Source organism: Xyrauchen texanus, chromosome 8, assembly GCF_025860055.1.
Source record: "Xyrauchen texanus isolate HMW12.3.18 chromosome 8, RBS_HiC_50CHRs, whole genome shotgun sequence".
NCBI lineage: Eukaryota > Metazoa > Chordata > Actinopteri > Cypriniformes > Catostomidae > Xyrauchen > Xyrauchen texanus.
Window position 1 is genome coordinate 36079830 of NC_068283.1, and position 25451 is coordinate 36105280.

The 25451-nt window shown below is 37.2% G+C and overlaps 1 protein-coding gene across 1 annotated transcript; it reads left to right on the plus strand.

The window, feature by feature from the left end:
• The first annotated feature begins 18758 nt into the window (after positions 1 to 18758).
• On the plus strand, positions 18759 to 22993 carry gngt2a (guanine nucleotide binding protein (G protein), gamma transducing activity polypeptide 2a). Its single transcript, XM_052131244.1, has 3 exons — positions 18759 to 18906; positions 22155 to 22244; positions 22531 to 22993. Exons 2-3 carry the CDS (start codon positions 22161 to 22163, stop codon positions 22654 to 22656), a joined length of 210 nt encoding a protein of 69 aa, XP_051987204.1. The 5' UTR covers positions 18759 to 18906; positions 22155 to 22160; the 3' UTR covers positions 22657 to 22993.
• Positions 22994 to 25451: the final 2458 nt, after the last annotated feature.

Below are 25451 nucleotides of genomic sequence, written 5' to 3' on the forward strand. Positions count from 1 at the left end.
TCAAAAAAGTGAAATGCTTTATGGGACATACAGAGTTGCTTGTTTTAATAATCCAAGCCCATTTTATGACTGTCTGAGCATCCAGCTAAAAGAATGAGGGAAGTAGAAACCAGGCAGGTGGGAAAATATGACATCGCCTAATTTTGAACCCCCTGAATAATAAGACTGTATATGTCAAAGAAGTCAAATGCTTTATGGGACATAAAGTGTTGCATTTATTAATCCACCAAACCTATTTTTATGACTTTCTGAGCATCTAGACAGAAGAATGAGGGAGGTAGAATCCAGGCAGGTGGGAAAATATGACCTTGCCCAATTATTACCCCCCTGAATAATAAGACTGTATATGTCAAATGATTAAAATGCAGTATGGGACATGGTGTTGCTTGTGTGAATATTCCAAACCTATTTTTATGACTATTTGAGCATACAGCCAGAAGAATGAGGGAGGTATAATACAGGCAGGTAGGTTCAATTTGGTTTGGTTAGGTAGGTTGTACTTGCTTGTTTTGATTATCGAGGGTGTTATCTCCACCCCATCCCCCCCTGGAATATATGACCCTGGGCTGCAATATTTAAATATATGCTGTAACAATCAATACTAACAATATACTATATCTGTAAGTATCACTTTTAATGAATGATTGTCCTTCTTTTCTGAGATTTATTATCGGCCATAAAACAGTTAGCAGGAAGCTAACGAACAATTCTAATTATCTTCAGATAATCTTTAGTGATGAATTGCACCAACAATTATCTCCATTATAGCTCCTCACTAGGACTGCGTTTGGGAGTTACTGCAGAGCAGGCATTTATATTATACAAAGTGGCGTGCTGAATGTCACAAAGGTCATGAGATTATGTCATCAAGGTATGGCTTTAATACTCAAAAAAAAAAAAAAATCTCATGCATACTATTGTCATGTCTGTTTTTTTAAAGTAGCTTTTCATGCCATAGCCTATTGGATCGTCCTGGCTATTTTCAAAGTTGCTTTTTATTCTCTTGTGGTATGGCTTTATGAGTCAGTGATTCATTATTTTCTTTTCAAAAGCGCAAAGCTAGTCTATGGTCTTCTCCAAACCAAGGTCATTGCTTTTTATTGGTCATAATAATAAATATAATTTCTTTGTGAAGTGTAATACTTGTCTTGTACCATACCATAGAATATGTTTATTTTAATTTTAAATTAGACTATACAGCCTATCACACCTCAAACTGAGAATACCAAATTCTCTGCGTCTTTATTTAATCTGCATTAGCTTATACGCTTTAAGATTATTCAGTATATAAATGCGGCATATGTGACAGGATGATTAAAAAGCTTCCTTGATTTCCACAGCTTAAATATGTAGCTTTATTTTTAATGAGATTTAGGGAAAACGTTATTGACGCTTATATCAAGTAGGCTATTTTTCAAAATATAGGCTAAATCAAAATGTTTTCTAATTAATGTTGTTAATTAATATTGCTAAACGCAATATTCACTCAACCAACCGGATGAACGTGATTTGGAAATACAACCGGTATCTCCGGTCATCTCTCACCCTCTGAATTTAAAGTAGGCGTTTTTATATTTGACAGGTTGTATGAGGAAAGGATGAGTCTGTGGTTACATTCTTTTTGCCGCCCGTTTAAAGGCAATTTGGAAATGTTGTTTCGTGTGGGGCGTTTTAATGGAAAAGAAAAAGATCACCGAGATTTGCGGCTGGATGTCGTGCTTGAATCTCAGTTCCTCACTTGTTGTGTAATACGACATTTTTGAACAGTTTCAATGACGCAAAGACAGCTAACAGTGTAGATGAATCGCGAGTTTAACAGTTATCATTTACAGCGTTTAGAGTTTAACAAATTAAATAGAGAAACAGGACGAAGAAGCGCGCGGGAATGTTGCCATAGCAATACAACAAATAAGAAACACATTTTCGAATTTTATGTAGGCCTAATTTATTTGTGTATTATGTATCCGTCTGTAAATTCCAGAATATTAATAAATTAGTAGGCTAATAAATGCAATTACTTTCATATATGTTCTGTAGAAACATGACAAAAAAATTGCATATAATGTTCACTTCAACATCTGAACTGTTGCTGCGAATTACAGGATGTGCCAGAAATTCCAGAATTTAAGTCAAGCATTCAGTTTAGAGTAGCATTAATCATAATCTAAATTTATCCCAGTCTTGAACATCGAGTGCTTGTAATATGTGTCACAGTTCCAGTGTAGCAGCTAATAATGTAGCAACCCTTTGTTCTTTCAAATGATCTCTTAGTGAACTGCACCGTTCACTTCCTGCTGAATTGTTTTCTGAGTCTGCTTGGTATGCATTGGAGCATTTGCTTTATGCAGAGTGGAATGTTAAAAAGCATGAAAGGCTTAATTTTAATTTTTCATTTCTCATTACATCTAAAAGACACTTTAATTCAGTGCCATTTACAGGGTTGGGGCAGTGGTGGCTCATTGGTTGAGGCTCAGGGTTACTAACCAAGAGGTTGAGGTTCAAGCCCCAGCACCACCAAGATGCCACTGTTGGGCCTTTTGAGCAAGGCACTTAACTCCAGCTGCCCAGATAGCAAAAAATATACACACGGCTTCTTTTTGCCGCCGTCCCTAAGCTGTCGGCTATAGGTGCGTCTCACTGGCGGGGATGAAACGTTTGCCGCCGAATTCGTCACACCTATTTCGTGCGAGATGCCGCCCGCGAAAAGCTGGCGGGCCGCCCGCTTCATTTTCTCTGGCGTTTGCCTCGGGCTGATCGACCGCGGGCGGCTGGGGGCAAGCGCTTTGAAATACAAGGATTTCTACTCTCAAAATCGACCAGCCATGTTGGCTATTATTATTTTTTGCTCCAAAGCCATTAGGGTCTTGACTCTTGATTCCATGATAAGGTAAGGTTTAGGAAATGACATTTAAATTACTTTGAAACTCTGAAGCGATTATACAGTAATATATGTAAAATATATTGAATTATTTTATGCACTTGAAAATTGTTTACATTTCTTTGATTGCTGCGCATTTGAGACATGCACCAATAAACCAAAAATAATTCCTTTTGTAAAACTTACTTGGCAATAAATATCTTTATGATTCTGATTAGGTTTTAAAATAGATATTTAATTCATGGTATGAACAATTTAGCAGAATAAACTGATGAAGTTAGACTTTTCACGAATGCCTGACTATCAGTGAACAGTGAAATACATCTGCAACATGGCCAAAATCTCGGGTATACTTTAATTTTTTTTATTAATTTGCAACCATGGTGATATCTGTCATAAACATGAAAATCCCTGTTTTGACGTGAAGGATAAACTCAATGAAAATGTGAAATTATCCTCTGGTTTCACAGTTGCGCAGAAATTTGGTTTATGTCTACATTTTTTCCAACCTCGATTTTTTTTTTGTTATTTTACCTTTTACAGGTTTTGCAATTATGACCTGTACAAATGTTTAAGAAAGTGTTAAAGTCCCTGTAAAGGCAATAAAAAAAATCTAAACGCATTATAAATGTTAAAAATGTATTGCTAAAACACATTACAAAGACTGAACTGTGAAATTCCGCTGTCGCCATATCTGTTTCCGGTTTACTTGCGCGTCGCCCAAAATGTCTGTTTTTACTCGATGTCTCCAGAATCTTCAGAAAATACGCGTCAGCGATGTTCATCGCATTGTTGATGCCTGGTCCCCTGCTCCGACAAGCAAGAGGGACAAGGGCTTTAAACTCTACATATCGAGTTATCTGCACAACTATAAGGGTAAGTATTTTAATCTAATGTGGTGTGCCGGCAGATAGCGGCTAAGCTAGTTCGCCACGTGTTCATTTTTTATGTAAGGTTAGTATAGAAGCTTGTTTTTTCTTAGTTTTAAAGCAGACTGTTTGTTAATTTTTGTGATAATTGTAATATAAACTAGAAAAAAAAGTTCGTCGAGACAAACTTTAAGTTGGCTTGTGAAAGTTTGGACCAGAAAGTTTGAAGAAATTTAAAGTAGCTTGAAGTTTAAATTAGTTTAAAGTAGTTTATAGTTTAAAGTAGTTTATAGTTTAAAGTAGTTTAAAGTTTAAATTAGTTTGTAGTTTAAACTAGTTTAAAGTTTAAAGTAGTTTGTAGTTTAAAGTAGTTTAAAGTTTAACTTAGTTGCTAGCTAGCTAGATAGATAGATAGATAGATAGAGAGATAGACACTCAGATAGATACATAGATAGATAGATAGACACGTTTTTAGCATGTTTTAGCACTTTGCTAGGCGAAGCTAGCATGTGTTAGCATGATGCTAGCACGTTTTTAGCATGTTTTAACACTCCGCTAGGCGACACTATCATGTGTTAGCATGATGCTAGCACGTTCTTAGCATGTTTTAGCACTTCGCTAGGCTATGCTATCATGTGTTAGCATGATGCTATCACGTTTTTAGCATGTTTTAACACTTCGCAAGGCGATGCTAACATGTGTTATCATGATGCTAGCATGTTTTTAGCATTTTTAGCACTTCGCTAGGCGATGCTAGCATGTGTTAGCATGATGCTAGCACGTTTTTAGCATTTTTTAGCACTTCGCTAGGCGATGCTAGCATGTGTTAGCATGATGCTAGCGACGCTTTTAGCATGTTTTAGCGACTCGCTAGGCGATGCTAGCATGTGTTAGCATGATGTTAAGACGCTTTTAGCATGTTTTAACACTTCGCTAGGTGATGCTAGCATGTGTTAGCATGATGCTATGACGCTTTTAAGCATGTTTTAACGACTCGCTAGGCAATGCTAAGCATGTGTTAGCATGATGCTAAGCACATTTTTAGCATTTTTAGCACTCGCTAGGCGATGCTAGCATGTGTTAACATGATGCTAGCACGTTTTAGCACTTCGCTAGGCGATACTAGCATGTGTTAGCATGATGCTAGCACGTTTTTAGCATTTTTTTGCACTTCGCTAGGCGATGCTAGGACGTTTTTAGCATGTTTTAGCACTTCGCTAGGCGATGCTAACATGTGTTAACATGATGCTAGCACGTTTTAGCACTTCGCTAGGCGATTTTAGCATGATGCTAGCACATTTTTAGCTTGTTTTAGCACTTCACTAGTCAATGCTAGCATGTTTTTAGCATGTTTTAGCGTGTGGCTATGAAGATTTTAGGTCATTACTTTTTGGCTGCTTGATAAAATAAATCCTCTGAGGGAGAGAGAGAGGGAGAGATGCAGGGCTGACAGGCCCTTTTTGTCTGTGTGTGTGAAAATGTCAGTTGGGATTTAAATTTCTGAACATTCCGCAATGTTAAGTCAATGGGAGTTTTTTCCGAGTTTAATCGTTATTTTTAGGAAAACCGTAAGTCCGATCAGTTAGAAAAGATATAGCACACTATTCGGGATTAGTCTGAAGGTCTGTGCCGAGTTTGGTGCCTGTAGCTTAAAAGCTCTAGGAGGAGTTAGATTCCGAAATGTCACCGCTAAGAAGAATAAGAAGCGCAAGAATAACTAGATGGGTACATTTCCTGAAGAAAATGTGAGTGGTGCTTGCCGTGGCGAAACTCGTCAAACAGCATGTTGTAACTTGAAAAGAGCAAAAATCACGGTCGTAAATAAATCAACCCAGAAGTCTGTACGATTCTCTGGTGCAGAAATATGCGATTTGTTACTCGGTCGCTAGGGTAAGCCTGTGTGGTTGCTATGCAGTCACCAAGGTAATACAATACATGGCTCCTTTCCATCCTGAGTGAAAGAAGTCAACCCGGAAGTCTGTAGTGTTTTCAGGTGCAGAGATATGTGATTTGTTGCTCGGTTGCTAGGGTAACCCCATCTGGTTGCTAGGCAGTTACCATAGTGATACTAATGAAGTGTCCTTGCCATCCTGGTTGAAATAAATCAACCCGGAAGTCTGTACGATTTTCTGGTTCAGAAATATGTGATTTGTTACTCGGTTGCTAGGGTACTCTGTTTAGTTGCTAGGGAGTGGCTTGGCAGCTGCCAATCATGAAACTGCAAAGGCTGCTTGTCAGTATGAATGATATAAACCAACTCCCATGCCTCTGTGACATTCAGAATGGAAGATGTCCCTGTATGGATTTTGGTTGCTATGGTGCTCGACAATGGTTGCTAGGGAGGGGCTAGGAAGTGTTGAGGTGATTCATGATTGGCTGTTTGCTGCCCAGAGTCAAACGAGACCACCCTTGTGTTTCTGTGACACTTCTATCCGTAGATATCCCTTTGATCTCTTTCATTAGAAGTCTATGGGACTTGTTGCTAAGGTGCTCTAAATTGTTGCTAGGGCATGGCTTGATAGATTCAAAATGATCCTGAGAGACTGATTGGTCATCTGAGTAAACTGAGCCCACCCCCTTGTCTCTATGACACTGTGATCCGTAGCTATGTTCAATACAAAATCCCTATGCCATTTCATTTCATGGGCCGTCCTACACCATTGTAAGTCAATGGGGGCAAATTTGGGCAGCTCCTGCCCCCCAGGGGTGCAACATTTACCCCATATTGAGGTATGCTCTTACAGAGCCTGCCAGCCTCTTCAAATGTGGCAAATCACACGTTTCTGCGAAATCCTCGCTCGGAGCTGTGACGCGGCAAAGTTTGTCGCAATGTTAAGTCTATGGGATTTTTCGGCCGCTTTTTTGCCCCTGGGGCAAATACCGTACCCCCTATCGCTTATAAAAGTCATAGCACACGTGTCCTCAATAGGCCGTTCGATTTGACACCTCATTCGTGGGTCTACGCCAAACGGTGCGGGACGAGTTAGATAATAAGTATGTGAGATTACAATAGTGATGCTTTGCAAGCACCACTAATAAGTATGTGAGATTACAATAGTGATGCTTTGCAAGCACCACTAATAAGTATGGCGAATAACAATAGTGATGCCTTGCCTTTGGCAAGCACCACTAATAAAAAAAAATAATAAGTATGTGAGATTACAATAGTGATGCTTTGCAAACACCACTAATAATAAGTTTAAGTAGGATTTCAGTAAGTTGGCTCTCACAAGCCAACTTAATTATATTAACTTGCTCTCCTCTCAGTTTCTAATAAAGATCAGGGCACAGGTGAAGTCACTGTCAGGGCATTGTGCTACAGGTCCATGAGGAAAACAGATAAACCTCACAGTTTGAGTGTATGGTGAAGCTAGAATTGATAAGACCGCAGTTACAGGCTTGTTACTTTAATAGCCCGATGTTCCTGGGGACTCGGCTAAGGTTATTCATGTTTAATGTAACTCAAATCAAATGAAAACAGTTATTGTAGGCAGGTAAGTTTCCCTAACTGGTCCCCTCTGTGTAAAATGCGTTCTTATTCAAGTTTTCAACTCAGTCATTCGTTTAAGATGCAATCTTGTGTTATAAGTATTAGGCTATCATGATTATACAGTGAGCAAGCTATATAAATAAGTATTTAATATAATAAAAGTGTAGAGCAACAACTGAGGGTGTAAGGTAAAGGCTGAATATTGTAGATTTATTACAATATGTTGCATGTTTGAATTAAAATACCTGTGGATATGCAGGAGCACACACTCTACAAAGGCCTGACTGGAGATTTGCCTGATCTATCCATCCTTCAGGTGAGTAGGGATACAACAATAGCAAATTTCACTGTACAGTATGATATATCTAGAGGTCGACCAATTAATCGGCCGTTTTTTTGAATTTTTTACATAATCGGCATCGGCCAATATCCACGCATATCAAGCCGATTATTAGGCAGGCGCATCTGTGGGCAGCCTAGTGTTGTTGTGGAACACGTGTTCGACACACGCTGCCCCTAGAGTCATTTTCCAGCAGAGTGAGCAGACCTCATCCAGTGCCTAAGGAAGGAGCTAAGTTCCTTGGAGAAAACAGTAAGGATTAAATTTGTATAACTTCTTTAGATTTAATTAAAAACTTTTGATATGTTACTGCCAACTTCAAGAAAAAACGTGACAAACGCGATAGTTGACATGACGTTCGGCTACTTTGGATATTGATAGCGTAGTTGAAGTTGCATTATCACAGCAGAAGGGTTGCTATCATGTCACAATAAGCAAGAATTTTGCAATTACAGACAGTGAATCTGAGACTTTTATTTGTTCTGTTTGTGTCTTATATTTGAGAGGGTTGTCACTCAATGCAGATAAATAAGTAATAAAAATATACCAACGCAGTATAGGCTAGTGAAGGACTGGCTTTGGTAAGCTCGGACGTTATCGGTTCTGCTGTCGGTACTGGAGAAATTAAGAAAATACATTCTTTATTGCTATAAAGAGAAAGTTATTTTATCTCGCCAGCCATTTCTATGTATAATAATATGAAACCATTTGTCTGTGATGCAATTTAGCTATTCGCAGTCAGTGAGAGAGAGAGAACTCGCTCACGCGGTGCCACAGCGAGCACAAAACGAGCCCTGCTTAATGAGTGACAGAACTAAACATTCAGACATAGCCTGGTTTAGATCTGTGATTTATTAGTCTGATTTTATTTTAGATTTCGCCTTCCAAAGATTATAAAAAGAATATTTATACATAAGCCGCATTCTGTCTAGCACAACATCCTTCACAGCGGTGCACTGACATTTGTCCCTAAAACTCAAACTTAACGTCAGAATCAGCACGATCGGTGATTGTTGTAAAATGCAGTCTAGCTACTGTTGCTAAATTGCGGGACGCGTTTAATAATAAAAAGAGCGCAAGAGATACCGTTCCCAAGGCAGCGCGCGCTCCGAAACACACCGCAACGAGACAAGCAAAGTATAGGCTATTTTGGGTTTCATGTGCGCGTCTAAACGATCAAATATACACAAAAATATGTCAAAACGACCGGCTTGGAGATTCACTTAAACACAGTTTATGTCTTAAATGGATGTAGTTATGGAAATAGTTGGGAGAAAATATGCTGCATCAGGAGCCTATTAGAGCTACACTCGGTCTTAAAGGGGAAGCTGTCTAATAAACATGCTGACGATTGAGCCATTACTGCGAATCAAACAACAAAAGGCAAAGAGAAAATCACTTACAGCTCTTGAATGAATAACTTCTGCATTAATAAGCATTAATCTATCTATGATAAACTATGCAGTGTTATTTTACAATTGATTACTTAATTAGATTTCTTTTTAGACCACACCTGAACAGTAATGTTAGTAGACCTTCCTGAAATTAAATCACTGTGCCTATATAACGTTTATATTTGTGTAATATATATATATATATATAACAAAAAGAACCATTAAGAATACCGTTAAAGTACCGGATCGATAAACAGTATCGGTAAGAGTAGTAATACCATTAAAACCTTAACGATACCCATCCCTAGTTATGCCTGTGCTTCTCTTGGATGCTCTGAATATTGGATTACGTGTCTGGATTGCCCCTTAATTAAAGCTGCATTTGGATCTCAACCTTCGTGTCTCGGAGCAGTTCGTAACACCTGCTTTGTTTATTTAATATATTTGTTATACTTTATTTATACAATATGTTTTTACATTATACATTTTAAATTTTAAGTGTACAAGTGCATTGGTCAAGTGTTAAATAAATGTATTTCTTGAGAAATGTTGTCTATCTTAAGTAATTATTTGTGTTACATTTTATCTTTCAAATAAAAGGTTAAAAAATAAGAGGTTAAAAACAAGCACATATTGGCCAAATATGGGCCAAAATAAATCGTCAGCATTAATCGGCCATCGGCCGACCCGGATTTCAAAAGATCGGCATCGGCCTGAAAAAAACAATATCGGTCGACCTCTTGATATATCAACCAAAATCTGTATACCAATATTTCATTATTTTCTTTTTCCTCCCCTTTTACAAACAAATATTCTGCTTCAAAGAAAAAAAATTAAATTGATGTTATCATAAGTGTTCTTCATTATGAACTTGTATGCCATGCATAACATACTGTGGATAGAAATTACAGGGAAAGTTACTGGTATGATAATTGTGGTTATATTATATTACTATTATATTTAGTGTATTGCTAATCAATATATTGTTACTTCCCAGGTGACAGCGGCTCACTTCAAGAGCAGGTGAAGCAAGTTGGGACAATGTTGAAGACATTTGCTCGCACTGGGCAATCGGGTACAACTTGCAAACAACACCTGTGGTTGTTGGTTTAATTCCCACTGGGGCTAGAGCCCGAAGCCATTTGTTTTGAGAATAATGGCTGGCTGATGAAGTTATTGGCTGGCTAGCCGGCTCAGCCAAAACCTAAATGGCTGCTGCAGCCGCCAAATTTTCATAGCTGCAAATGGCTGAAGCTGCCACTTCATGTCTACAGATGTCTATGTTATACTGATTTACTAGGTCTCAATATTTCCAAGCAATGCATGGCTTACACTATGTTTCTACAAAATGCAATACAATGTAATAAAGAAAACACCAGATTTTACTTTCACAACGTATGTACATATTTGCTATAGTGCTAGGCGCATTCAATAGCCACTGTAACGTTAGTGAATAAAGTCCCTGATGCTGTGTAAGAATGCACACTTGTCAAACTTCACGGAGTAACGTTATGCATATATTTATGACATGTACAGTAATTCGCTGTTCAACTTTATAGTTAAGGCGAGACACTACGGGTGAATAGGGTAAAATCTTTAACTAGCAGATATCACCATGAAACTTTCCCAGTTGATTAGTTACATTAAGATGAGAAAAAAATGTATTACAAGTTTTCTTTAATTTAATGTTTAAATATGCAAATTAGGCAATATCTAATTAAATATGTGCTAATTTGCATATATTAAAAATAAACGAAATCTGAGTATTGGATAAAGCCAGGTTAAAAATATTGTTTTCATTGTGTTCACATATTAGATGGGAAAAAAATTACAGAGGGATTTATGGATATCTACTTTTGTTATCCTGTAAATCAGAATATAATGATTTTCGCCATGTTTTTTGGAATAAAATGTTATATATATCAGGCTAGGAATAATATATTTACAAATCCCTCTGTAAATGTCTTCATAATATAACTAGGTACTACTGAAGTGGAGATTTCGGACTTGGAGTATGAGAGAAAGGTTATTTTGAGAAAACGGGCTTTAAAGATTTATCATCAGCCAATGAGATCGCACATTCAGTCTTTTTACTTTCACGATTGGTTGCTGATAAAAAGGAAATGACCATATTTGGATCCAACAGGATTGTACAGAAGAGAGAGAGTTTCCTAACGGTGCATGCGATGAGAGGGTGAGTGACGGCAGAGATCGCGGAGAAGTAGGCTATGTTGATTAAGAACGCAAACTTTTGTTGAATTTATGAGAAATCTACAGACGCAAACAGACGAAGTGTAGTAAATGTGTATTTCTGACTTTTTTTCACCACAAGTCTGAAAGAAGACATGTTATTGATGACAAATATCCAAAAATCTCAAAATTGACCAGTAAAAAAAACCCCGATGTTTTTGCCTGCCGTGTCTCGCCTTAATATAAACACACACTGTTATCAGTATTATTTTGGACAAAGTTTTGCACATTTCACTTCAATGTACACTGAAGCATGCGTCGTGAATTAGCAATGTGGAAACGGTGGTTTGTTACTGCAGTATCATGTTCAGTGCTATAAATCTCTCCGTTCCAGAATATTTGGTTCATAACATCAATCTTTGATTCAGGTGTTTGTGCAACCGTGCCCTGAAGATTTAACAAAAGTCTGGGTAGGCCCAAGTTTAAAAAAAAAGTAAGTAGGAATTAGGAAAGTATGTGAGAAGTGAGATCAAAATTACCTTGCTTCCTTCTTTCCGCCATTTCACCTCAGTGCGAGAAAAAAATGCATCGCTTCTTCTGTACGGAAAACGAGCAATTTTAATTGGTCGTCAATTCACTGTGAGTCTGTGTATCGTAGCAACGGGCACAAGACAGTGCTGTTATGAATCAAGTGGGAAAATAGATCTCGTGTATTGTTTATATATTTCGTGTGTGTATGTCACTATGTGATAGAATTATTATTTGATGCAAATAATTCTAGCCGGCTCAGCCAAACTTTATCAGATGGCGGCTCAATTTGGCTTACGAAATTATTGGCTGGCGGCGGCTGAAATTCTAAATGGCGCAAATGGCGGCGCCTGGCGGCGGCTTCGGGGTCTAACTGGGGCCACCTGTACATGTAGTAGACCTAGATATAAATGTCATAGTTTAGTAGTTGAAGGACCAGGACTGGCTACTTTATTCTTTTATTCTGGGAACCCCTGTAGGTGCAGATCAAACCCTAATGCTGCGACGTCTTGGAGTTTGGCGATGTTGTGCGTAGCATGGACAACAAAATGCTATGCTGCAACATTTCAGTGCCAATGTGTCTGTTGGAGAGTTATCCCTGCCAGGGGATCTGTTACTCCCCCCTAGACACCCAGGAAGATTTGGCGTTGCTTGACAACAGTTTGAGGCAGGATAAAGAGCTCCAGCAACGATTTGTAAGTGTGCCGATTTCGTTTATAACGCCATAGGGTAATCTAAAAAGTAAAATTAAGATCGTACACTGCATATTCTACAGTCTGAATCCACAGCCTGTCACATTTTAAATTTATGAGAAGCTTTAGAGAAATGTAATTTGTAACATGTTTTTTTTGTATTTTCAGCTTCGGTTTTTGGCAATCAAATGTGGGAGGGACCTAAAGACAACCCTGTGGCGAATGCTTCAGAGTATCTTCTCTAATCACCTTTCCATCAATACAACCTGGACTGGTGTAGGGGATAAAGCATGTTTTAGAGACATGTTCCTGAAGACCATTGTTCAAAGTAAGTTGGATATTTTTTTTATATTTAAGTAGATGTGTATGACCTTATGCCATTCAAATGGAATGACAGATCTTTATTTTCTACAGGAGCCATCCGGAAGAACCCGGCAACACAGGATGCCACTGATGAGGTGATCCAGGTTAACGTTACACGTTACCTGAAAGGAGCATCTGAACATGAAGGTGGAAAAAGGCGACGCACAGCTGAGAGGGACCAACAGCCGACCCCTTAAACCTAGGCTGACTACTGACACCCCAGCATCACTGACAACTGGAACCCTTTCTTTATCCTGCAGTCAGTAACATCAAGACCCCTAAAAAAGCCTGCTAAATGTGTCAGACTACACTCACCCAATCCACACTGTTCACTGTGGAAATTGCTCTTTTTTTTTTTTTTCTCTCGTGACCCTGCTTTGAGGGCAGCTCCTTGGATGAATATGGGATGGTTTGTCCTTTTATACAGGCATACGAGGAATCACTGAAGATATGCCAATTTGCACTGCCTCATTCTGGAGGTCGGGAAAACCGGTGATTCTTAGCCCACTACGCCACGCAGTCCCCAACCTCTCCAGACATTCTGATTGGCTGTGTTCTCTACAGCCAGATTTTCTGCTGTTAATTATATTTATTCCCACTTGTTGTCATGTGTAAGTTGAATGTCAAAATGTATATTATACCTGTTATCCTGCACATTCCTTGATACCAAAGATCTCAATTATTTCATATACAATTTGCTGCTTATTTCATTGTTACAGTGCTTAACCATTCTATTTTTAAATATAGCTTGTACATCCTAGATTATACATCTAATACTTGATATTTGCACATTATCTGGTATCAAATATTCTACTTACCGTGACTTTAGTATTGGCTTATTTCATTCCGTCAGTGCTTAACGATTCTATTATAGTTTGTAAATCCTATTTCATGCCTGATATTTGATAATGCACATTAACTAGTACCAAAAATTCTACTTTCATTCCGTCACAGTGCTTAACTGTTATTCTATTGTTAAATATAGCTTGTAAATCCTTGTGCCACAGGTCAGCATTGCAGTTATAATGGTATATTCTACTGCAGAGCTTTACTCTAAATTATTACCACTTAACATATTGTTAGAAATTACTTGTAAATATGATGTTATACCTCAATTTATTTGGTATCCTGCACTTTATTTGGTACCAAATATCCTCATTGCTTATGTTTACTGGTAATTCTTTTCATCACTGGCCTGTTTATATTATCAACAATTATTGTGTTACAATAGTGTTTTTTTAAAAAAAAAAATATTTTTTTTACCAAAATTGAATTGGAAACCTGCATGTTCTTTAGTGTGTTTGTGTGTATATATAATGTTTGTATTTTTCTGTTATTTATATTTCAGTGATCTGACATCTTGTTTCAATGACAGTTACTCCTATTATCCTATTTTCAGCTAATCTTGATGTTAATATTTTATCAAAAATAGAATTGGAGAAAGGACGTCTTTTGATTGTGAAAGCTGAAATTCATAATCAAGTATTTGTTTTTATAAATATTTATGCTCCAAATAGAGGCACAGATAGAACGTTGTTATTCAGAAAGTTGGGAGATATTTTAAAAAGTTTTATCCTGGATGAATTTATAGTTGTCGGTGGTGATTGGAACTGTACTCTTAATTTTCTTTTAGACAGAAATAATGAGGAACCAGATTCTGTATCAGCTTCTTTCTTAAAAAGTATTATTGTTCAACATGATTTTATAGACGTGTGGAGAGAAAAGAATAATGCTGTAAAATAATATACATGGACAAGAGTTTCACAAGGGAGGATTAGTGCAGCTAGGCTTGACCGGCTCTATATCAAGCGTGCAGAAAATAATAGATTAATGGAGTGTAACGTTTTCCCATGTTGTGTATCAGACCATCATTTTATTACAGTGAATATTGCCTTGACAAATCAAAAATGTAAAAGTCCTTATTGGAAGATTAATGTAGCGTTGTTAAAAGAAAGACTTTTTAGGAAAATTTGAATCGTTTGAGTGAATGGGTTTCCCAAAAGGATGATTTTGAAAGTTTGAAACAGTGGTGGGAAATAGGAAAGACCCAAATAAAAGTTTTTTGTCAGCAATTTACTTTTTTGTCTACTAGAAAGATTAAACAACAAATAGCTGAAATAGAGCAAGAGATTTTTCAGATAACATCTGGAATGATTCAACATTCAGATTCATCATTAAATGGAACGTTATCTGAAAGGGAACAAGATCTTGAAACTTTATTGCAAGTGCGGGCTAAAGGTGCCCTAATAAGGTCGCGGTTTATGTCTATACATGACATGGATGTCCCACTGCATATTTTTTTAATTTGGAAAAGGTCTTAAAGAAACAAAATGAAATGCACTGTTTAACAACACCAGATGGACTAAAGACTTTTGATTCAAGAAAAATGCGAAAGATTGCAGTGGATTTCTATTCAGAACTATATAAAAAGGAGGACACTGATACTGGATGCATTTCACAATTATTACAAAAGCTTCCTACCATCACTAAAGAGCAGAGTCGGACTCTGGACAGTGCTGTTTCTTTTAAGGAGTTAACGGATGCAGTAATACAGATGAATGCTGGCCGTGCACCTGGAATTGATGGACTGCCAGTGGACTTTTATAAAGCGGTTTGGAAGATCATCGGAAGAGACTTCTATGAGGTGGTTCAAGAATGTTTTAAAGATAAACTACTTCCCATAAGTTGTCAAAGGGCAGTGTTGGCACTGATACCTAAGAAAGGAGACTTGAGTTTACTAAAAAATTGGAGGCCTGTATCAATTCTGACTTCTGACTATAAGCTAATAGCTAAGTTATTGGCCAATAGAATGAAATCTGTTTTGGGTGATATAATACATCAAGACCAGTCTTATTGTATTCCAGGAAGAACAATACATGACAATATTTTTCTGATCAGAGATATTTTGGACTACTCTAAACTTTATGAAGTAGATATAGGTTTTTTGTTTCTGGATCAGGAAAAAGCCTTTGATAGAGTTGACCATGGTTTTCTGTTTGAGACAATGCATGCGTTTGGGTTTGGGAATGCTTTTATTTCTTGGATCAAACTCTTGTATATGAATGTATCGTCTATTTTAAAGATTGGTGGTGGTTTAAGTCAACCAATAAGAATACAGAAGGGTATCAGGCAGGGGTGTCCACTGTCAGGTCAGCTATATGCTTTAGCAGTGGAACCACTTTTATGTCTACTAAGAAAAAAACTGTCTGGTTTAAGTATTGGTGATGATCTTCATTCTGTTAAACTGACTGCGTATGCAGATGACATTACTGTAATTGTGAAAGAACAAAAAGATATTGATATTATTAATTACAGTATTGGATTGTATGAGAGAGCATCATCTGCAAAACTTAACTGGGGTAAAACAGAAGCGTTTTGGTGTAATGAGAAAACAACAATGCCTTTACCAGCTATCCCTGAAAATGTTAAGTGGGAAAAAGTTGGTTTCAAGTTTTTAGGAATTTTTATGGGTTCTGAAAACTACCAAAGAAAAAATTGGGAAGGTGTGAAGGACAAAGTATGTGCCAGATTGTCAAAATGGAACTGGATTTTGCCTCAACTGTCTTATAGGGGAAGAGTGCTGGTGATAAATAATCTTGCCGCCTCTATCCTATGGCATAGATTAATTGTATTGAATCCACCAGATGATTTTATTGGAGGAGTCCAAAAATTATTTGTAAATTTTTTCTGGTCTGGACAACATTGGCTACGAGAGTCAATTTTGTATCTGCAGGTACATGAAGGAGGTCAAGGTCTTATGGACATTAAGTCTAAAGTGGCTGCTTTTAGACTGCAAACGGCTCAGAGACTATTTTATCATCAGTCTCAGAACTGGATAAGAGTGGCTTGTGCCTTATTGAATCGAGTGGGACGGTTGAAGTTGGACAGACATCTCTTTTTAATGAATTTAAAGGAGATGGATCTTAGTGGGCTCCCATCTTTTTATGCCTCCGTATTAAATGCATGGCAGATTTTTATTGTTAAAAGGGAGGTTTTTGAAACACCGAGTCTTTGGGATCTTGAAGAACCCTTAATCTTTAATTCTCACATACACAGTGCAATATTGGAATCACAGACTGTGCGCACAAGCTTGGTGGGAGCAGGAATCCATAAGATCTGCCATCTTGGGTCAAATGACCAGTGGATTACTGCAGAAAAACTGGCCTTAGAGACTGGTATTCGTTCTGTTCGAACTGTGCAAAAACTCTTAGCTGAAATTCAAGTCTCTTTTCCTGTTCTGCCACTAGAAGTTGAAAAATCGGAGATTGTATTTCCCAAGATCAGTGTGGCTGTGGATGTAGGAGAGTGGCAGGAGTTTGAAGGAAGTCTGCTCTCTTTCAGGACGCCTGAACTTGGTCTTTTTAATATTACTTCTAAGAAAGCTCTTTATTGTGTTTGTGTAAAATATCTCAATTTAAGAGCGTTAAAAGAACTTCCAGAAACTAAGTGGACTGATTTTGTTGAGTCTGGTATTTCCCCAAAAGGAAGTTGGAGGTCCTTATATAAGAAACCAATTGAAAAACGTAATGGAGATTTGCAATGGCGAATTTCACATTGGATAATAGCAACAAATCGATATAAGGCACATTTGAATCCGTTGCAAGAGGAAGAGTGTTCTTTTTGTGGAATTTCAGAAACTGTTTTTCATATTTTTATTGGTTGTTCAAGGCTAAACGACATGTTTGGTGTATTAGGAGAATTGAGTCATAGTTTTGGTTTTCACTTTACAAATGGTCTTTTTGTTTTTGGACCAAAATATAGTGCCTCAAACAGGACAAAAACAGTATTGATTAATTTCTTGTTTGGTAAGGCTAAAATGGCAATTTGGCTGACAAGGAAGAATAAAACAATTCTTAATGGAGGAGTTGAACCTTTACATATGTTTAAGGCTTTGGTAAAAAGTAGGTTAATTTTGGAGTAAAAGTTTTATGAACTCGTAAATAATTAATTTTAATGTGAGTAAAAAACTATTTTTGTATATGTAGGTAGGATTTTTTTTTAAATGTTTTCTTGTGTAGTGTAATATTTATTGTCTTTTTTATAAGTGTCTGTAAATAAAAGGAGCTTAAAAGTCAAAGTCAGTCTCTCTCTCTCTCTCTCTCTCTCTCTCTCTCTCTCTCTCTCTCTCTCTCTCTCTCTCTCTCTCTCTCTCTCTCTCTCTCTCTCTCTCTCTCTCTTTTGAACTGGTGCCTCTGGCTGGTCTTTATCCACCTCCCGGCTGATTAGCCCGATTCAGGGCCAGCCTTGTGTCATCACGGCCTGATCCTGCCCTCCTCCTCATCACAAAACATTTGCATAAATTCTGTTTTGTTCTACTCATCTTTTTGACTTATCTTTATATAGTGAGTTCTTCAAAGAATGCAAAGACCACAAGCCTTTGATAGCTTTTCTAGCTAAAATCTGAAAAGTTGCATGCTGCTTACAGGTGATTGAGCAAACAACCTTGTAAAAATCTGAGAAGAGAATGGAAAGAACACAAAGAGTTCATTGTGAAAATCAAGAGTGAAAGTGGCAGTTTTCAATCTATAATCTCTTGGAATAAGACAGCCAAGACCTTGTGATGGGATTGGGTGTAAGAGGCTTGTATCTAGGATAACAGGTCTCTCAGATGTGGCATTTAATGGTTGCTGACCCAAGAAACCAATTTTAAATTCCTTTAGGTTGTAGGTCAGGTACTGTGTTTCCCTGTCATTGTGGGTTTTATTTCTGATACAGTACAGATCTACTGTACAGATCATATCTTTTCAGTAATTAAAAAAATAAATTATTGTATTTTAACTTTGTCCCATTTAGTGTCCTTTTATCTGCTTCCTTTTACCAACAGGTTGATTACGAGATGGGGCACGGGGTCAAGGGTACCTGTGTGCTTCGTTTCCATAGCACTGGACATTGCATAAAATAGATCTTTGATTCCTTGTAAGCGTGATTTCACCTCCCTTATTACCAAGATGGCTTAAGCTCATCAGAAATATGTATAAAGGGCATGTGTTTCTTTGGGATTAGTCCCAACCCTTCTCATTTCTTACTAGCTGGAGGTGGTCCTGAAGAGGTGAAGGCAGCGAACTGAAGCAATCATTTCATCTACAGATGACATGCACCTTACATGGTCCTTAAAGGGAAGAGTGACCTATTTCTTGCCCCGGCTGCTCTTGCGACCAATAGGTGAGTGAAAGATATTTCTCTGTGAAAAATATATAGATTCAGATCTCATTTGGGTTACAATTTTGGAATTGAAGGAAGAATGATAAAAATATCCATATACTACTGTATTTATACAGCTAGATTGTGGTTACAGGCTAATTGCAGTTAATGTTATTTTCTGAATGACATCAAAGTGAATTTCTGCTGTGGAATATCTTCTACTCATGTTATTTGCATAACAGTATTATATTATAGTGTGTGTGTGTGTGTGATTATATTTATATATATATTTGTATTGTGTAGGCCTATATAAAGTGGCAATAATTAAGTATTCACAAAATGTCTGAGCTTCAGCTAAGTCCTTATAATTAATAAACACAATCTGCTTAAAGTAATGAAACAAATAATTGTAGTTTTCATGTCTTTATTGATCATGTTGTCTAATTTTTCCTCAGTCCATGCTGGAAAAATATGTGAATGCTTGCATTAAATAACTGGTAGAATCTACTTTGGCAGCAAAAACCTCCGCTGTTTCCTGTAGCTCATGATCAGCCTTGTATATCACTGAGGAGGGATTTTAAACCATTCCTTTTAGTACATTAATATTTCTTTCAGGAACAGCACAAATCGGGTCATGCCAAAACATCTCAAGTGAGTTAAAGGAATAGTTCACCCAAAAATGAAAATTCTGTCATATTTCTCACACTTATGCCATCCCAGATGTGTATAAATTTCTTTCATCTGCTGAACTGAAATGAAGTTTCATAGAAAAGAATTTCTCAGCTCGTTTTGTTCTAAAAATGAAAGTGAATGGGTGGCAAAATTTTGAAGCTAAAAAAATCACAAATCAGCAAAACAAATCTTTTGTTTTTGATGATTCACATTTGTCATTCATGCATATTGCCCCCTACTGGGCAGGGAGAAGCGAAACAGGACTTAGGTTTGGGTGTGAAACAGATCAATATCTATCAAATCACTTCTGAAAATATGGATTAAAACACTGGAGTCATATGGATTTCTTTTATAATGCCTTTATGTGCTTTTGGAGCATCAATTTTAGCACCAATTCACTTTCATTGTATGGACCTACAGAGCTAAATATTTTTCTTAAAATCAGAATTTGTGTTCTGCTTAAGAAGAAAATCATACACATCTGGGATGGCAGGAGGGTGAGTAAATTACGAGAGAATTTTAAATTTTTGGGTGAATTATTTTTTTTTTTGCTTGTGTTTTGGGTCATTATTTTGTTTCATCACCCAACCTCTTTAATTTCAGATGATGGACCGTTACCCTGACATTCTCCAGAAAAATCTCTTGAGACAGTTTTGAATTTGCCTCCTCATTAGCCACTCTTCCACTATCGGGCCAATGCGAGCCAGGGCTATCAACTGACCAGTCGGGGCCAATAGCCACAGGACGCGAGATCAAAATCGAAATGTGTTCCCACCATCGGGCCAATAACGCTGCAGCGTTATCCTAAAACCCACTCTAATATGTCGCCCTGATGCCAAGGTCACACACCCTGCCCATTTCACAGAGGGAAGCTCTATCTGTTATCTAGAATATTGAGTTTATATAGTTTTTAGCTAGCTCACAAGATAGGGTAGCGTTTACAATTCACCGAATCTAACTCCCATGGTGTCCCGAGTGGTCTCTCCACTAACAGCAGGATGATGTCCCAACACAACGTCCATGATCTTGAACCTTGTTACGTTCTTTCTTTGGGCAACGCTTTGTCCATTTGTGCATTTTAATGCATTTGTTCTGTCCCGCAATCTTTTTATTATTCCCAAAGCTGGGCCTTTGTGCACTGGATACACAAACTAACAAGTTCGGCAAAACTCCGCCTTTGACATTGGCCCTGCTTCAATCCCCAGTTGGCCTTGTTTAGCTCATGGGTAATCGCGACCAAAAGCCATTGGCTCAGAAAGTCCCGAGGAGGCACGATGAAGCCCCGAAAGTGACGCACTAGCAAGCTTTCATTTGGCCCGATTTTGGAAATTTTTCGATACGGCCACAAACCACAAACAGTTGGGATGAGGTTTTAGTGTTGGTGTGAAGCAGCTTTTTTCCTCCAAATGAAATATGCGTTTCTGCTAAAAAGTTAAATTTCATTTAATTCGTCCACAGAACATTGACCTAGAAACTTTGTGCAACATCAAGGTTGTCTTCCACAAACTTGAGACATGCAGTTTTATTCTTTTTTTGGACAGCAGTTGTTTCCTCCATTGTGTCCTCCCATGAACACCATTTTTGTTCAGTGTTTTTCTTATAGTGGGCACCCACTCCTAGGCAAAGTAGCAATAGTGCTACATTTCCTCCATTTGTAGATAATTTGCCATACTGTGGATTGGTGAACATCCAGGCCTTTGACATTTGTTTCGATCAAAGCATGAGTCACATGCTTCTTGAGAAGTTCAGACTCTGTCAGTAACCAGACTGTACTGTTTTTATAAGGTATGGCACCTCCACAGTGCACACCTACAATGTCAGTTCAATGACTGGAACACCTGCCTCCAATGAGCTTTTTTGAAAGTCATTAGCTCTGAGATTCACATACTTTTTCAACCCTAGACCTTGAATGTTGAAATTATATTTTCAGTACTGGCAAGAACAAGTGTAATTATTTGTTTATCTTTAAGCAGATTGTGTTTATTAATTATTAGGATTTAGATTAATCTTACACCACATCATAATGAACAAACATGAAAGTAATTCCAAAGGGTTCACATGCTTATCATGCCACTGTATTTATATATCCGTCCGTCCGTCCGTCCGTATCACTAAGCACAAAGAACATTTTGTGCTAAATTTGACCTTAATTTAATGTTGTGTAGTTATTGTGTGAAAAGTGTTATTCAAACAGTGAGACCACAGGCGAGAGGAGTCACTTTGCTGCTGATTTAACCTAAACATGTGTATTTCTCTTGTATTGTATAACAGATGCAGAGCATAGTAAAGGGTGTTCAATGTTTTATAATTAATTGTTATTTTAGTGATGTCCTTGTCACCTTTTAGTTTGGTTGTGCAAATAATGTGTTAATAATGTGCTATACCTGTTCTGCTTCCCTGACTTTTGCACAATATCTATCCATGTAGCCTGTTAAAACCTGTCAATCCACCAACACTTGGAATGTAAACACTTCTATTCAACACAACGGAACTGACAGGGGTCCAGACAGCTTTTAAACCCCATCACTAACTTTCATATTGGGGGCACCAAATGTCTAAGGAATGCTGTGATTTATCCTTATTCTTTCTATGCTCAGGGCAAAATGGCACGGGATATGTCTGATAAGGATATCCTGAAAATGGAGCTTGATCAGCTTCAGAAGGAAGTGAAGAACACTAGAGAGCCAGTAAGTATACTGCCTGCCTGCTGAGTTTTGCATGCTGAGGTAGCACGGTTAGCAAAGAATAGGTGGAGGTGCACACATTCAAGATGCAATGACAAAGTTTGACTTTCATTTCCAAAATGCAGTTTTTGTACAAATGTTTTGTGAATAAAACACTTTTTTGTAATTTGGATCATTCCAGTTTATCATGAAAGTCTGGGATGTTTAGTCAAGTTTTACTCACAATTTGTAAAAGGTAAATTGGAAAATGGTTTCACACTCATCTGGCTCACTGCCTCGCTTTCCTCAGGTCTCCAAAACGGCAAAGGAGATTTGTGAGTGGGTGGAGGGCCAATCTGCAGAAGATCCCCTCATAAAGGGAGTTCCTGAGGACAAAAACCCCTTTAAGGAGAAGGGTGGATGCATTATAACTTAGCATCCAACCAATAACTTATGTGATTTCTTGTGGAAACAGTAGATGATGACTTTATTTCCCCATTTGCTATATAATGACTGATAATTAGCAATGTGGTTTTTGCAACTTGTAAATGAGTATTCATCAGTAAGCTTTCGGATTGTGATGGGCTGCCCTTACTTTAAAATACGAAGCTGTTTGACTGTCTGTTTAATTTTTTCCATAAATCAAGAATTCAAAGATTTAATGATATTTTCTGAAAATAAAGAAACTAATGTTCAATACTTGTGTAAATAAGCCAGGTCAGCATTCAATTTAGCATGGAAATAATTAATGATATGTATAAAAATTAGATATGCTGCCATTACAAGATGCACATTTTATGTCTCTTTTTTTTCTTGTACCATATCTATGCTTCAATTGCTCTTTTCTCACGTTATTTATTTTACAACGGCGACTGTCAGAGGAGACACTGGAGACAGAGATGCGACTAAACTAAAGTGATCAGATTTCTGGTTGTTTTAATCGTTAAACCTACTAACTCAGTGAGATACATACAGGTTTTTTTGTTGCCAGACCAGTTTAACTCATTTCATGATCAACATAAAACGAGGCTGACGTCACAAAATCTCCTCTCATTAGTACACAGTCAAATTCCCTATAGAAGCCCATTTTCGCCATTTAAAAAAAGTGTATTGGTCAGTCAAAATTATAAGATAAAAAGCCGAAATTATGAAATGCAATGTCAAATTTATAAGCTGCTAAGTCTGAATAATGCAATGACTTGTATCTCGCACTTTTTATTTTATCTCATAATTATGACTTTTTAATCACAATGTTTACTTTTTATCTCAACATTTTTACATTTGTATCTCAGAATTGAGTATCTCATAAATTAAATTTTACATTTTTACCGTTTCATTATCTTAATTAGTTGACTTTTTATCTAATAATAATTCTCAATTATGACATTTTATCTCATTATTACTTTTAAACCTCAAAATTATGATTTTATATTTGACTTACAAAAGAACGATTTATTATTATTATGATTATTTTATATGGCGGAAATGGGCTTCCATACCAATCAACCCAAACTGCAGACAAAAAAGGCAAAACAGAAGCAATCTGTCCCAGTATGCATTAATAACCAATGATTATCAGAGGAAAGCGTTCAAGCCAATTAGCTTTCAGGATCACTTTATTTATCAGCCTGCTTGTGGTGAACGCGACAAACAAAGAGAGAAATTCCAATTAAACCAAAATATCGATGAAATGCGAATTATTAAAGGATCTTAAGTGAAAGACTGAACGACAGTATCATAAATATACATTTTACTCAATGATGGAGTGGAGGATGGATTTGCTTTTTACAGGTGAGTAGGGTAGACCGAGTAGCCTACAGTTGTTACAATTAATATTTCCCTTCTCATTAAATTTTGAACTGTCATTAAGCATGATGATTGTACTTGATTTAAGAATTTATTTGACATGCTAGGATGCAAGGTTACTGAGAAAACCATGCGCAATATGGCCAGCGAGAGACAGTTGTAACATCTGTAAACACTTTGACCCGTACAAGAAACATGGTAGCAATTAGAAAGTGCACACAATTTCATATTTTACAAAGTTGCTGATTTGGAAGTTCGCATTATGCTAGGATTAAACTAGGATTGCAACAGTATACCGGTTTCACGGTATACCATGGTTTGAAAATTGACGGTTATCATACCATGTACATTTGCTTATCTTCTGTATTGAGAAAAAAATGCAACCGGACGGAGAATCTCACGTGCGTGTGCGCATCTCCTTTATTCCTTGTCTGCCTGTCAGACGCGTCAACTTGCTACATGCACGCGTGCAGCGGAGAAAATGTCTGAGAGTGAGACGAGGGGGTCTGACATGAGTGTGTGTGTGTGAGTTAAAACAGTGTTTCTCAACTGGTCTATTCGGACTGGGTCGCGGACAGCAGGGAAAGAACAATGCCATGGTTCTCCCATTGAAGATATTTCGGCGGTCGCCAAGTGATAGACTATTTAGAACTGCCGACACAGATTTAATGATAATCTCGCAAACAGGGTCCGGGTATCGTTCGTTCATTTGTTTTTGCTTTCATATATAAAAACGAAAAAACGAGAAAACAACTCTTTTTTTCTTTTTTTTGAAAAAACGAAAAAACTAAATTATGACTTGATTTTTGGTTTTCCCGTTCTTGCACGGAAATCAGAAAAACGACTTGATATTCCGATTTTCCCCTGTGGGTGGGGCTAAATCTGATTGGCAGGATATGCATTCATTGTTTTTCAAATTAAGAGTTTTCCAAACACTGTATTTGTTAGCCTGTAAAATTAATAGTCTATATGCATGCTATTTGTCACCCAATTATTTGGCTTCACTGACTGAAAAAATCTATTGAAATAGCCTAAATTCAAGCCTAAAAGCCTGTTCACGCACTGACAGTTGTCATTATACAAATTTAAATAATACATTTATTCTTTGTTTTAGATGTTTTTATGAACTTAAATTCTTATGAATAATATATTTTCTATAATGTCTATTTGTTATTTATGGCCTGTATGCACATACACATAAATATGCTTTGAGGTTCCTAGTAATATGCCACATGCAGGCTATAGTCAAAGTTTAGTGCTATATTACATCGTCATTATAATACAATATAATGCAGGATTGTCATCTGTCCTCTTATGTCAGATTCTTAAATTTAGTCAACAAATTCAATCAGAATGCAAAGACACTGTGTTTGGTGTATGGTTACTATGACCAAATAAAAGGAAGTCGGTATCAATATAATACAT